General features: G+C 41.6%; 1 protein-coding gene across 4 annotated transcripts in view; it reads left to right on the forward strand.

The window, feature by feature from the left end:
- Positions 1–12,836, forward strand: part of REPS2 (RALBP1 associated Eps domain containing 2) — a 95,474-nt gene extending 82,638 nt beyond the window's left edge. For 3 of the 4 annotated variants that reach the window (XM_050333984.1, XM_050333985.1, XM_050333987.1), the window contains exons 15-18: positions 1,382–1,465; positions 4,085–4,230; positions 6,267–6,372; positions 8,057–12,836. In XM_050333984.1, coding sequence (XP_050189941.1) covers positions 1,382–1,465; positions 4,085–4,230; positions 6,267–6,372; positions 8,057–8,125 — 405 coding nt within the window. In that variant the 3' untranslated portion in view covers positions 8,126–12,836. The remainder of the gene's footprint in view (positions 1–1,381; positions 1,466–4,084; positions 4,231–6,266; positions 6,373–8,056) is intronic. The other variant, XM_050333986.1, reaches the window with a different exon arrangement.
- The last annotated feature ends 2,352 nt before the right edge of the window (positions 12,837–15,188 follow it).

The following is a 15,188-nucleotide window of genomic DNA, read 5'->3' on the forward strand; positions in this document are numbered from 1 at the left end:
AATAACTTTTCCCTCCCTCCTGAGGGATTTCACATGCGTTTTAAAAAAAAATAAATTCCAAATTTCCCTCCTCTATGCACATGTTTGATGCCATGTGGTTGGAGAACAGCAGTAACCTGACAGAACCATGTTTTTTCTGGATCTTTCTGTACAGCTCTTACTGTGTCTGTTATGGAAGAAATTAAAGTGGAAAAAATTCCTCCTGTTTAAATATACCAAAATCTGTGCTTTCTGTAATTTTTGTTTAACTTACAGTTAAGCACTGGTAAACTTGTGACTGCTACAGAGCTTGGTGGGCCTATGCAGAAACCTTGGCAACAGCAAGTTAGGTTCTTCAGTGTGCAACAAGTTATTATGGCTAAAATTCTGGTCCCTTGAAAGTTTGAGGTTTGCCTCAGACTTGGTTTTTCACTTGTATAGAAATAAGCCTTTCTTGTGGAGGGAGCAGGATGGCAGGCTGCCCCTCCTTCCTGGGGGCTGTTGCCAATGTGGTTTCAACTTGGCAGAAGCTGGGAAAGGGGAGAAGAGGCTGCCTGCTGGTGCCAAGTGCCCTCAGCGTCCTGTTCCTGCCTGCCTTCCCCATCCTGGAGAGCCAGCCCATACTTTCTGGACAGAAAACAGCCGCAACTGTGTTTATACCTTGTTTGCTGCTGCGTGCCCAGGGACAGGCAGCTCCAAATCCATCCTTCCCTATGCTGGGCCCTGTCAAAAGATGCAGAGAGGTTTCACAAAAGGCAAAGCAAGGGATTAACCCTCTGTTTTAATTTGCTGCTCAGTCAGATATGGTGGGGGGAGGGTGTTTTGTTTTGCAGATGTGTAGACCTGGGTGGTGAGTGTTCATCTCGGTTTCTGTTTGAAACGTGAGAAGGGAGGAGGGAAGATTTATTTGTCTGCTTTTATGACTTGTGTTTTCAGTAACTTTGCTGGAATTTTTGGTATAATTCATGCTTTCTCACTTCGGCCTTGCAAACTTCAAAGACAGAGGCTTACTCCAATGAATTTTCATTGGTTTCAGGTGATAATAAGGTGACAGGGTGCATCCAAGATCTTTCTAGCTTTTATCCACCTTCCTTAGTTTTTCTCTAAATATCTAGGCCATATGGGTAACTCTAGAAGAAATTATGAGTACTAGATTGTTTACATTCATCAGTTCCTAATGGTTCACAGTCTTCTTCTGTTTTCCCAGCACAAGAAAATGCAAGAAAATGGTTTCATTAAAAATCTGCAAAAGACATATGTCATCCATTCAGCTGTCAACCTAGATCTCCATTTTTCCCTACTGTTGAATTGTTAAAGTAACTTTTCTTTTGTGTGTAACATTTCCTTTCATTGACTTTATTGTATGTGACTTGGTGTAGCAATGACTGATTTGTTGTTGCAGACAGAGCAACCATCTGAGGTTGATTTACATCCTCAGATGAATAGACCCCCATCGCAGGCAGAAGAAAACAGTTCAGCAAAAAAGGTGAGACCTGCACACATTGTACCATTATGGAGTGATTTGCCTTCATCAACAGATGTGGTTGTTTTAGTTTTTAAAGCAATTAAACAGAGGGTTAGGGTTATGTTTTCACATGTTTACCTTCTGTAGAGGTCAAGACGCTGGAGAGAACTGGGATCATGTGTGACATCAACTCGGATAAATCATTAAGAAAGCTCTTAATACATACACATTGATGCATGTGCTTTGAGAGAGGCAGCTTGCCATTTATTTCAAAATCAATAGGAGAGCCTTAGGGAGCCTTGTGGAGCCTTAGGGAAGACAAAAAAGAGTTTGATTGTACTTGACCCCTGCCTCGCTGTAGTTCTTGCACTTCTTGGTTTCAGTTATTGAGGTTTTAATTTTGGTGTGTACACACCTGTTTGCTAGAGGTTAGGGTCTGCCATGAAATGCACTCAGTCTGGGAGAGATTTGCTCAAGATGTGCAGTTTCTAATATGTTTTTGTATGAACATATCATTGTATAAAGTAAGCACTGAAATTGCTATAGCACTCTTCAAAGAGCCTTGCTTAGGGATGGACTGGCCTTAGCAGTGGTTGTGAGCATTTCCCCTCTCCTAGTGGTGCTCCCACCACTTCCTTCCACTAGCCTCAGCCAGAACAGGTTTTGACAGGGGGCAAATGCAGATTCTCGACCCTCTGGCCCCTCCTGCAACCAGAGAGCACCTGCAAGACCTTTGCTTAGCCCAGCCAAGAATTGTTTGCAGGTGCTGTATGTAGTGTGTACCTTGGCCAGGGAGCACCATCACCCTTCTTGCTCTAATGGGGGGCACAGACAAATGTCCAGTGTTGGCATTTTCTGTGTGTGATACGGTTTTCCAGGCAGTGTCCTTGTTCTTCTAGTGCTCATCACGTGCTAGTTCTAGCCTTGTCTGGGTTCTTCCTTGATTTGCTCTGTAGCCCTGCTGAGTGGAAATAAAAGTCCTTGCAGTCCACCTACTTCATGCTCACCCTTATCCCACCTGGATCCCTAAAATGCAGTGAAAGCCCCAGGCTGTGGGGTGTGGGAGGCAGGTTGTTGTTGTGGTGCTGACCCACCTTCCAAAGCCTTGTGCAACAGCAGGCAGCCAAAGAACCCCTGCAGAGGGATCTGCTTTTTAGTATTGGATCATTGCTTACAGTATTGTGTTTGAAATGGCAGGGATTTGTCCTGTGGATTTGGTAGGGTTTGGGCAGTTTAAGGTAGACTGGGATTGTGTGTTTACATCCCACCAGTTTATAGCTGTAGAAGGCATACACAAGTTCTTCACTTGCCGCATGTGGTGTTTGCAGGGACCTGTGCGTCTGCACAGGATTTCAGAGCATGGTATTACCAGAGACCTGTGCAGTCATGATGTGCTGATGTCCTGATCAGAACATCTCATAATATTTTTAGATCTTTATTTCAGTAATGACAGAACTGTTTTTTAATGTTGAAACCCTTTTTTCCTTATAATTCAAATTCCTTTAATAATTGCAATCCCTCTAATACTAATGATTGATGGTCTTATGTTGTTTTCATTTTGTATCACTCATAGTAGTCTCTTCCAGTGACTCAGGCTGCTTATTACAGTGTTGTTTTTTTCTTGTAATTGCTGTGTCATTAAATATTTCCCCATTTATTTTTTTTCTTATTTTACTAACATTTGGTCAAAACTTAGTAATGCATGTAGTCTAGCCCAGTAAACTGTGCAATAAGAAAATCTGGTCTCTGGTTTTGTCTGTGGTGCTAAAAAAACCTTTCTCAAGTCCCTTCAACTTTTGGGGGTCTTAGCTTTCTCATTCATGAAATGAGGCAGTAATAGTTATATCCCTTGTAAAACAGATCTAATAATAAAATACAATTAAAAGGATATATTTATATTTTAGATTTAAAACAGCTATAAGGCATTAAAACTGTTTTCATTGCTAAAGAAATGATGTCTTAATTTAAAATAATTATAACTCTTCTTACCACTGAAGTCATAAAAATCCAAGACTCTGTTTGACCTAGAAAACCCAGACTATCTATTTGATGTAATTTATCAAGAGAAATAACTGGCCTTCTATACTTCCAACATGTTAATTTTGCATGGATAATTTTATATATTTGTCTTTCTAAACTATCTTCAGTGTTGCTTCATGTAAGAGAGGAGGGGAGAAGGGAGAAATTCCGTGCCAGATGTGTGAGGCTATAAGATGGGATACAAGTGATTGATTGATTGATTATTGATTCTTACCAACTGAGCATAATCAAAATTAAATCTAGCTTTGGTTTTAATGCTTTTCGAGTCAACTGGGGGCCAGTATGTGTATTTATACCCCTCCCTCTACCTCCGCCCATTGCACACAGAGCTATAAAATACAGTCTGAAGAGCCTCTCATCCAGATGAAGACAAAACACCAGTATAATCATTTAATTCATTAAGGGATTGCAGGAGTTGTTGTTCCTTTTTCAAAGTCAGAAACCTGAGAAGCTATTACCAAATTTGAATTAAGCTCTGTACCTCTTTAAATTATGAAATCTTAGTCCAGCTGTCAGCAATTTATGTGTCACAAATATTACCCAGCCTAATGATGGGACACATATGGCCTGACTTAACGTTGCTGTGCTTCTTCCTTTCAGGAGGTTGTTCTTGCTCAGCCGCCCTCCAAACCTGCCCGCAGGAAGCTCCGGACGGAGGCACAAGGGCTGGAGACTCCTGAGCTTTCTCCCACTATAAATGTGACTTCTTCCCAGCCAGCAGCCAAGGCTCATCTCCCAGTTCAAAAGTAAAAACCTGTACTAAGCATGCCAAACTGCACCATGAGATTTGATGTGGCAGGGTTTCCTCTTTGCGTAATTTTATGCTTAATAGTTCTGGTTTTGAGAGTGCTTCACTAGATACAGGTCTGTGAAATGTACGTTGGTCTTCTCGAATGCAGACTAAGCCTGTAGTGACTGTTGGTGGTATTTGATTGATAGATAACCTCTTCAAAGGTATCTTAACTTCTGTACCTGGTAGACATATCCGAAGAGCTGTTCAGCCAGCATCTCTAACACAACTCCTCTTACATGTGCGGGTGTGTGTTTCTGCCTTGCACATATCTTCTGGAATTACACTCATTTATTTGGACAGATATGACCAAATAAATGCCCGGGAAACTGAGTCATAAAATGCTTGATGTTGGTCATATCCTTGTGATATTTTTTTATTGCAAGGCATATTGGAAATGAGCTTGCCACTGGTGTGAGTTGAGCCACTTGTAATAATCCAGTAATGGCCAAACCCAACATGTGTTGTTCGCTCTCATAAATACAGCTGTCAAAGCTGTCAGCAGCAAAGACTTGTATGTATATTTAATAGCAGTGGGGAAGGGGCTGTACAAATGGTAAACAAAGGCACTTGAAGCCCTATTGGATCTGTGCATTTCCCTCAACTGAAAGACTGTGCAAACATTATACCCCACCATCACCCAGAGCCTTGCAAAGACATCTGATTCAGCTTGAAACAAAACCAAGCTGCCCAAAGCAATTGAGCGTTTCTTGGCAAACTGTTTATCAGTAGACTGAATCTGTGCTGCATAATTGGAGATTAGAAAAAGTAATAAGACTCCTAGGATGCTTTTAAAGTGCTATTTTGTGCTTTGGGAGTGCATATTCCATAGTGGTTCAGAGATAACAGCATTTGTTAACATCTCAATCCTGTCTTGTCTGTATCTTTCCTAAAATGTTTAAATGGCCACAGACATATATATTGCCCTGCTTTTATTTTTTTTTTTTTAACATCTATTACTTTATAGCCTATGGAGAGTAGTTTGAACCAAAATAGTGAAGCAGAAAACTGACAGTTCACTGGAAGATAACAGCATCAAGTCTTGTTGCCGTGCTGTGAAAAAGATTCTATTGGAAAGATCAGTGCCATCAGCTCTGTTAAGACAGAAGAGCTAATGGGGACTCTGTGCCACTGCGGACCGTATTTAAATAGGGCATCTGGTTTAGATCAAATTTGGCATTAAAGAGCTCTTCTAGCCTCATGTAAAACTTTAAGCTATTTGGACGAGGGATTGGATATTCAGCCAGTATTTTCTGTATTTTCTTTCCTTTTTCCTGTTGTTATCTCCTTTTTTTTGGAATAGGATGGTCCTTATGTAAAGAGCTGTCTCTTTTTGTACCTGTCTGCCTAGCTGTCATTTCCTCCAGGTCAGTTACCACAGGCTATGAAGTAATAATAGTAAGAGAGATATCCTTTATTTAAGCAGAAAACAGATGAGGGAAGTCCATAAGCCATCCCTCTGTTCCTGTTTGTGATATCAGATGGTTTTGGTGGAAATGACTGCTTTGAATGAAAGAAAGATTAATTTTTGATGTAAAGAACCATCAGAATCAGCAGTGCCCGAAAAATCTGAGACAGCATTTTCGTGCCTATGTCCTTTATTTCTGTATTTTGCATTAGCCACTCCTGACTCTCTAAACTCTACAAGTGTCTGAAAACAGCCAGTGCAAAGATGCTGCAATAACCACAGCTGGGCAGGGATTATTCTTAAGATCAATGAGAATGCAGTGATTTTGAAATAATTGAGACTGCCTAAAATGTTTCTGTCATTCAGGTTAGCAGGTGTGACTGTTTTACTTTCAAAAACTCTACCTGATTCAGGCATCTGATTTCAACATTGCATTTTTCTTCTCTTGAATCTGTAGTTTGTACCTTGTCTTTGAAGCATAGTCCAGTGTGTAGAGAGTACAGTCACGCAAAATGGATGGCTGGTCTTCTGGCATCAGCTGCTGTTGAGGCTCTTAATTGAAATGTTTTGTATCTGTCTGGCAGACAGTCTTCCAAGCAGAAAAGGGCTATTCAGACCGCCATACGAAAAAACAAAGAAGCCAACGCTGTGCTCGCCAGGTTGAACAGTGAGCTCCAGCAGCAGCTGAAGGTAAGGAATGCATTGCAAATCAGTGACAAAACTCCCTGTAATCAGTTATGTGTCACCTCCAGCAGAGAATCTTGTTCATCCTCTCAGATGAGACCTATTGCATTCCTTCCTGCTTTCAAGAAGGGAATAACTGTATTGTATATGAGGTTAGGATGGTGCTTTCTGTGAAAAATTACAATCTATGAGCCTACAGCTCCACTGGCAGCATAAGTCTAAAGAATGAACTTTGTCTGAAAAGTTTGATAATGTGATGGTGTCACCTGGTGCAGAAGACCAACTCAAGCCAAGCTTTCTTGTCTTCTGATCAGTTGTGCTACATTATTATCTCCTGGAGTCAGGCATTTGAGATACATGGACTAGTTAAATCATGTTTTGCATGAGCATCTAACACTATTTTTTAATGTCTGCTGACTTGTCCTTTAATGTTTTCCCAAGGGGCTGTTTTCTTATAAACATCAGTTCTTATTTTTCCATTGTCTTAGTCCAAAAGCAGTACAGACTTCAGGTTTTTATCTCCTACAGCTTTTTCTTCCTCACATGTTATGAACACACTTGTCTGGAAAGGGTGATGAACCTGCAGATGGACTTTTTTTTCAGTTGGATGAAAGTTTGATTGCATGTTCAGGTTTGCTTAACATAATTTCTAACTGCTTTTCAAGGATCTCTCAAGAGAGATTGAGGGTGGATGCTCTGTACTGAAATCAGAGCAAAATACAGAACAGTAATTGAAATAAGCATAGAGATGAAAGCTTTTAATGACAGCACATTGCCATCATTCCTTGACTCAGGTCTTACCTGCTCCCATCTTCAGCAGGCCAGTGCTGTTACCTGTGTTTTACAGCAGGAAAAGACATAGAGGTTTGCCTAAGTTCACACAACAACTTGTCCTTTAAGCTGTATTGCTGCCTGGAAACTTTCTGATGGAGCAGGGCTCTGCTGTTTTTATGGAGACCAGAGGACTTGATGGGTACTCCTCAGTCACATCTTGCACTGAGGACGGGGAAGGTTCAAGTGCATGCTCGTGCTGGGGCTCTGAGCCTGCCCAAATGGGGAACCAAAGCCTAGAGGAGTCATAGTTCAGCCAGGCTCCCACACTGGCAGGGAGCCCTTTGATGGGAGGTTAGTGAGAGCTAGGTGCCTCTCCATACAGAGGCAACCTTGAGACAAGGAGACTTTTCCAAAATCACTGGTCCCCAAAACCCTCATGATTGAGACTGATGATCTTCCTGCTGCAGCAGCCACAGGGGTAGATTGCAAAATCTAAGTCCTGTTCATTTCCCAAAGGAAGGTGGTTGCTTGTAGAACAAAAAATTATCAAAAAGCAGTTTTGAAGGAAACCTTATTTCAAAATAGCCTCATTTTCTCTGGTAGAAGTGGCCAGTTGAGGCTATCTTTGATGCAGCCCCAGCTATTCCACTGACCAGTGGATGACTGCTCCTCTCCTTGGTCGCCCAAGCACGTGGTTAAAACTCTGTGTTGCCCCTCTGTCAGGAGGCAGCAGAAGCTGTGCAGGGGGATTATATGGCATTGGTGGTGTGTTCTGAGACCACAAGGGCAGTTACTAAAACAGCAGAGCCCTGAGCCTTGAGTCAGTGCCAGTGGTTTGCCTGGCTGCTCTTCACCGGAGAAGGGTGGTGCATGCGAGCATCCCAAAAGTTAGAACACCCGTATCTCCCTCCTGCAGGAGGTTCACAAGGAACGAATTGCCTTGGAAACGCAGCTGGAACAGCTACGTCCTGTCACCGTCCTGTGACTTCCTGCACCGCTGTGCAGCAGCAAGAGCAGAGCACGTGTCTGACAGCCTTGCAAGGAGAGGACCTGGGTGTGGCTGAGCAGGGTTTCTGCCAAGGCGGTGGGGAGGACCAGCCTTGTCAGGTCTCCCTTCACCCCACTATGCGCGTTTGCCTTTGCAGGTGAGGAAGAGACAGAAAACAAATATCTGACTGCCAGATATTTCTGAGTGGGAGATGCTTCGCCTTCTTTCCTCCCTCTTTCCAGCCTAATGTGTAAAAGCAGTTTATCACTGAAAAGAATAACCTAAGAGTATTTTATTTATGTGAAGAATTCCTGATTTACATGCATTTTGGCAGCACCTCCTGCCCCACTCATTAAGAGGTACAGCATTCCTGAATTCTTGCTTAAATTGAAAACTCGTCCGCTGAGATGTGCTTCTGGATGTTACTGATTCCTGCAGGATTGTGTCATGGTAGAGTACCCATGGGTTTAACATACCATAGAAATAAAACTCACAAGATGTCCAGAATCTTTATCCTCAATCACATGTCAAATAATTATTTTCTTAGTACTGTTTATTATGCAATCATGGATGTATTTTAATGTTAGAGAACTTATATTTTAGAAGCTCAAGGCATATGAGCGAACAGTAAAAAATACTAAAATGTAGTTACTTTGGAAATTAAAAAAAATCTTGTTTTGAGCTACAGTTGTTTCTTATCACTTGCTTGCAACTGCCAATGTCTCTGCATTCTTTTGGCATATTTGAGATCATAGATTTATAGCGTTTTTCTTCTTCTTTTTTTTTTTTTTTTTTTTAACCAACTGTATTTCTAACAACAGGTTAAAAATGCATTCAGGGCATTTTTATAAAAGCAATTCTATGTGCATTTGTATTAGTCTGCTTTGTTGTCGTAATAGCTGCTGATATTTTTAAGGATGTGTACAAGAACTGTATTTCCAAAAGAAGAAAGATAGCAAAAGTGCTATGTATGAGGCTATAAAATGTGTGATGGAAATAATTGCCTTTTACAGCAGGCTTTCGTTAAGGTTCCTTTGCACATCAGTGGAGATGCTACTGATAGGATAAAGCTGCTAATGCCCGTCTACTTTCTAAATGAAGAAGCAAAGATGAATTTTTAACCTGTGTTTGATCCAGGGCCAACTGAATTGCGTGGGGATTTTTCCATGGATGCAGTGGTTGGTGGCTTTGGTCTCAGTTCTTACAATGAAAGCTAGTTAGCTAATGTTGCTGTATTTTTTCAGGCAGCACCCTTAGGTTGGGTGACTTCAGACATAATAATATCAGCCCTGCTCCCACCATGGCTATGATGTGCTTCACTGCAAGGGAATGTCACCTACCTGTTACCCACCTTAAACATGACGCTGCACAATGTTTCATGTCCTTTTGCTCACTGACCTAATTTAAGTGTATGTGTTTGCCTTGCAGAAGCAGTGCAAAAATTTTGTCACTGTTGTTGGTGTGATGCTTTCTCCCTGTAGCTATAGGATGGCCCTGGGGCTGAGAGGAAGGAGAAGCAGGTTTGAAGCAGCTGGGTAGCCTCTCTTCAGGGTGTGTAGTTGAATGGCTGCCGTGGCATATCAGAGGGCATCAGAGCAGCCAAAAGTTTTGTTGAGAGATAAGAAAGGCATCAACGAGAATGTTTAAACTGATGAGGAAACAGTCTACTTTTGCTGGAGGGAATATGGATGTGGAATGTGAATCCAGAAGTCTAAAGGTGAAAATTGCCATTTGCAGAATTGTTACTGAAACTCTGTTTTTGTGATACATTAGTTTTGATTCAACTAAGCATCACTATGTCAACAAGCAACAACTGTTTTCTGTGGATTTGGGACTTCTCTTCTGTGACTATTGCATAGCTGAGGTCAGACAGTCATTCCTGGTCAGTGACAAAATGTGAGGAATGCAAACTTTTCTGGGAAGCTGCAAAAGAGCCACTGCCCTCTTGCTAGTAGTGATATTTTTCCAAATTTATCATCATTTATTTAATTTGTTCATAATACTGAGTCATTCTGGAGATTTAATGAGGCTAAGTGCTCATTCTGTTTGCTTTTTAGTTCTTACGTTGTCATTTGGTTAATAAACCCTTACTATTTGATAGAAAATAATTGTATGGCACACTAGCTTTTTCTTTTATGGGTGATATTTTAGGGAAGGCTTTTCAATTATTACAAAGAAGTGTGCTCACTGCATTTTTAAGGCAGTGGAGGACTTTTTCATGTTTGATAGGAGCTTCCTTTGGAATAATCCTGCATCTATTTCACTTGAGTTATTCATGGACTAGATGCTGTTCTAAGGAGTTGTGGAAGAGTCTGTTTTATACTGTCTTTTTCAAATGTCTCCCTTCTAAAATATGGAAATTTTTTTCATTTACTGGAAATTATGAATACATGCTTAGCCAACAATTAAATACTTACTTGATTGTTACTTTACCACTGGTCTTAATAAATAAAATATTTAACCATCCCTGCATTTTTAAGGTTGCAGTCAAATGCCCCTCTCAGCTTCAGTGACTATAATGTGAGTTGATATGTATTCTTTTTGGTAAGATGTCAGCTGTGATGGTGATACAATAGCTCACACAGAGGGTAAAGTGAAATATTCTAGGAGAAATGTTGGTGTGTTATACATATGATGCAGGAAGTTACTCTTCTGTGTGTCTCAACGGTTAAGCATTTATGATAGCCCATGCAAAACGAAAAAGTATGTCTAGTTTTGGGAAACTGTTAGCATTTTGAGGAGAGGAGAAGGCATCATGAAGCTACAGACAGTGCTTCTAGCACTTGCTCCATGCCATGCTCATGGCTACTGTTAACAGGCCCTGGCTGGTCAAAGTTCACATCTAAATCCAGTATCACAGATTTTGTCAAAAATTATTTTTCGTTTAGAAAAATGTGAGTGAAGCAAAATCATAATTTCTTGCAGAAACCTTTGCTTTCTCAAACTTTGGATGGGAGATGCTCCTAAATCACCTGATAACCTTTCTGTGAAATATTTGTTTCAATATCTGGTAATTCTGTGGTGAAAAAAGGAAAATGCCTAGCTAAGTTCAGTGACCGGTTGCCTTTGTGGATATGCCATTTTTATTTGAGCCTTTAAAAATAAATAATGACCTGGAAATTAATCAAGGCAGAGTTTCCATTTCAGTGGCATTCCTTTATTAAACTACCTATGAACGCACATTAATCCTTAAGGATCGTTGTCCTTCTCCTAGTTATTAATCTTATGCTGGGATGCAGTGGAAACATTACCAACTCTTTCCAGACACTCCTCAGTTCATTCTTCCAGAGAGTTCTGGTGATGTAGCAAAAGTGTCAGTGATTAGTCAATGCAGCCCTGTTGCTGCTAAGTTGTTAAATAACCTTTTAAAAACAGAATATTAACTTCAGACTGCATGGTGGTAGTTTTGCTGCTGGAAATTCTGTATCCACATTGAGGGAGAGATGATTGGCTGTAATTCGGACTGTCCCAGCTTGACAGATGATCAGCTTAGTGCCATGGTCTAGTAACCACTGTGGTAGTGGATCAGGGGTTGGACTTGATGATCTCAGAGGTCCTTTCCAACCTGTCTGATTCTATGATTCTGTGATCAGAGGGCTGGAGCACCTCTCCTATGAGGACAAGCTGAGAGTTGAAGTTGTTCAGCCTGGAGAAGACAAGGCTCTGGGAAGACCTTTTAGCACCTTCCAGTACCTAAAAGGGGCTACAGGGGAGCTGGAAAAGGACTTTTTTATACAGGCATGTAGTGACAGGACAAGGGAGACTGGCTTCAAACTGAAAGAGGGCAGGTTTGGATCAGATACTAGGGAGAAGTTTTTTATATGGGGGTGGTGAGACACTGAAACAGGTTGCTGGAGAAGTTGTAGATGCCTCATTCATGGAAGTGTTCAGGGTTGGATGGGGCTTGAGCAACCTGGTTTAGTGGAAGGTGTCCCTTCCCTTGGCAGGGAGGTTGGAACTAGATGATCTTTTAAGGTCCCTTCCCATCCAAGCCAGTATATGATGCTACAGCACTGCCAAGCTAACCAGCATGAGGTGGTGAGCTTTTGCAGGTTAAAATGACCCCAAAGTGGTGGTTGGGATTTGGAACCCTTCAGAGAAAGCATTTAGGATGGGCATGATGTGAAAATTGCCTGTTGGTGGTGTATATGTTGCTTTCCTCCCAGCTGAGCTTCCAGATCAGGAGGAAGAGAGCCTGTAAAAGTTGCTAGCTGGGGAATGAGGGATGTCCATTTCCCAGCACCTTCAGCCTTCAGCATACGCAGGCCTTGACAAGAAAATACATGGGCTTATGAAGCCGCATATTTTATTGACTAAAGAGTATTTTTTCAGGAAAAAAATAAATCTAAGTGATGTAGTGTCTTTGAGAAGAGATGATGTATTTTGAAGCTTTTTTCAGCTATCTTCATGATAACGTGCTATGAACATATGCATTATGTTTTACTCTGTTACTGATTTTTTGATATAAAAATTGTATTGCAAGCGTTGTCATTGTTAATCTAAAAAAAATACCCCGAGGCTATTAAATATTTGAATTTTAACTTACTAGATAGCCAGATTTAAGTAATTTGTTTTCACAGCTGCAGACTGTCCCCATGGTAAGCTGCAAATTGTATAGTGTTCTATACTGTACCCATCTAATTTTGGAAAATGTATGTGATATGAAGCTGGGTGCTACATTAAAATAAAAGCGTCCAATAACTTCAAATGGCCTTGCTTTTGTGTTTTTTTTTATTTTTTGATGGTGCAGACCTGCCAGGAGAGCAGAAGCTGTGACTCTCTGTGGAAAAAATACCGTGTTGAAATGGCTGACCTTCAGCTATGAAAGATGAAATCACATTGGGATTGTGTGTGTGTGATAGAGACAGAGAGAGACTTATTTAAAGTGAAATCATATTTCCTTAGGCTTCAGTTAAGTCAGAACTTCATCTTTACTTTGTCAAGCCTCACTTTGTCTGAATTCAGACTGAACTCCCTGATTTAGCCCAAAGAGGCACACCCTTTCACTGCTGTGAAGGCAGAGCTGTTCTCAGCTTCTGTCAGACCCTTGGTTGGAGGGTGCCTAGGCAGGACCTGCAAGAGGACTCAAGCTGTTCCCCCTAGCACCCCTGTGATCAGTGTTTTTGCCCCCTCATCAGCTGCAAGAGCTGAAATTAAACTGGGAAAAGGAAACCATTTGAATAGCTGGCCTTTGTGGGCAGGGAGCTGGAGAGGAGAGTGTACTTCTGCTCTTTAACTAGTGAGATTTTTAGGAATTATGTCACAGCTGTCCAAAGAGCAGAGCTTTAAAAGAGGAAATAATGAGTTATAAATTAATTCTTCCAGCCTTAAGCCATGACAAGGGATGTTTTATTGGCCTAAAAGTATGTCTCTGGTGCACGTGAGGCACAAGGCCAAGGTATTAAAAACTTGTAAATATCCTGTGGGGAGCTGTTCTCCATTGGCAGTGGGATGGATTTAGATGGCTCCTCCATTCTTAGTTTTTACAATTAGATGATACTCTGGGGTGCCTTCATGCAAATCTAGATTGGCTCTCTGTATTTAAATTCACATTCCCAATATTCTATCTTAAAAATGCATCTTCCCAGTCTAGAAAAAAGTTCTTAGTTGAAGTGGGAAAGAAGAGAAGTAGGAGAAGCTTCAAAAGCCAATTTATATCTGTTTTTAAAGTAGCGCTTCTTCACAAGTGTGCCTGCTTTGGTGGGATGCTTACATGGTTTCTGCAGCAAAGCGGAATAAAGGAACATTAACGAAGAAGTGGAATCCCTGGGTATCCATAGCCCATAGCCAAATCAGAGCTCTTTCACCTGGTGGTCTCATCACTCCTGCTGTTTTAGTGTGCCCTCAAATGCACCGTGGAGTGAGAGGCCTTGGGTATGTGAGGTCAACTTGCAGCAGGTTTTCAAGTCCTCAGTGTTGCCTCAATGCCCACCAGTTTGGGCATCCATTTGGAAGCAGTGGCATTAGCTGTGTCACAGATGTGTTACCCACAGTAGTCCCCTTGCTAAATTCTGAATCCATATTCCCACTTAAATCCTGAATGGCTTTGTGTTTACTTTAACTGAAATAGCATAAGGTAGAAAGAGTGTCTTATCTGAGGACGTTTTGAGGATGCTTTATGCATCAGAAATGTGATGGGCTAGACAAGACTAAGGCTATATATTGCATCTAGTCTGGGGTTTTTTTGGGAGGGAAGGAGGGGAGGGAAGGAGAAGGGGGTGTCTTCCTTAGCTGGGCTGATCCCACAAGACATCTTTTTATGTGCCATCCTTGGTTCCTGTAGGGAACTTCCTTATCAGTGTGCTGTGGTTTTCAATGAAACATGGTTATAACAGCTGGCAAACGTGCAGGTAATGCCTCACTGCCGCAGGCCCTCCACCAGGGTCTCACTGCCCTCCAGAGATGAGCAGCAGTGGAACAGTGATAGCATATCCAGCCCTGGGACAGCAAATGGATACAGAGCCCAGCAAGGAGGAAGGAGGAGGCAATATGTCAGCTCTGATAGGACCAGGATGGAGGGAAAATGTGACTCAAGTAATCATGCTTCTGAGGTGGCAGGGGAGTCAGCGTACTTCCACCACCTTGCTTGACCCCCAAACAAAAGAATAACATGCTCAAAAAAGCTGTGCTGCACACCTCGCTATCAGAAAGCTTGGATATAGGGCTGCCAATTGATACACGAGTCGTTTCCTTCCAAAGTAACTTAAGGAATTCACGCTGTCTGTCACAGGTTTCAGTTGCATTAAGACAGTGATACTGGTGTCAGCAGACCAATACAGAGCATGCATTGTTTACTACAGCGTTCACGCTCTTATCTGAGAGGAAAAGGCCAGCACATGATCTCACCTGGGTCTTGTTTCTGTTCCAAGCTGTTCCTAAAGGACACTGTATACTCAGTCAGAAATAGTGGCTTCCTGTTCCATTAATGAATTGTTAGAGCAATTTCCCTTCAGAGTAATCACCTTGGGGGAAGGAGGTGTACACTTCCAAAAGTGATTAACCTTCCTGGTGGGTCATACTGGGAGGCACTGTTCTCTGCCAACAGAAAAGCAACTCCCTT

Source organism: Myiozetetes cayanensis, unplaced genomic scaffold (genome assembly GCF_022539395.1).
Source record: "Myiozetetes cayanensis isolate MyiCay16 unplaced genomic scaffold, myiCay2020 scf5-8, whole genome shotgun sequence".
Lineage (NCBI taxonomy): Eukaryota > Metazoa > Chordata > Aves > Passeriformes > Tyrannidae > Myiozetetes > Myiozetetes cayanensis.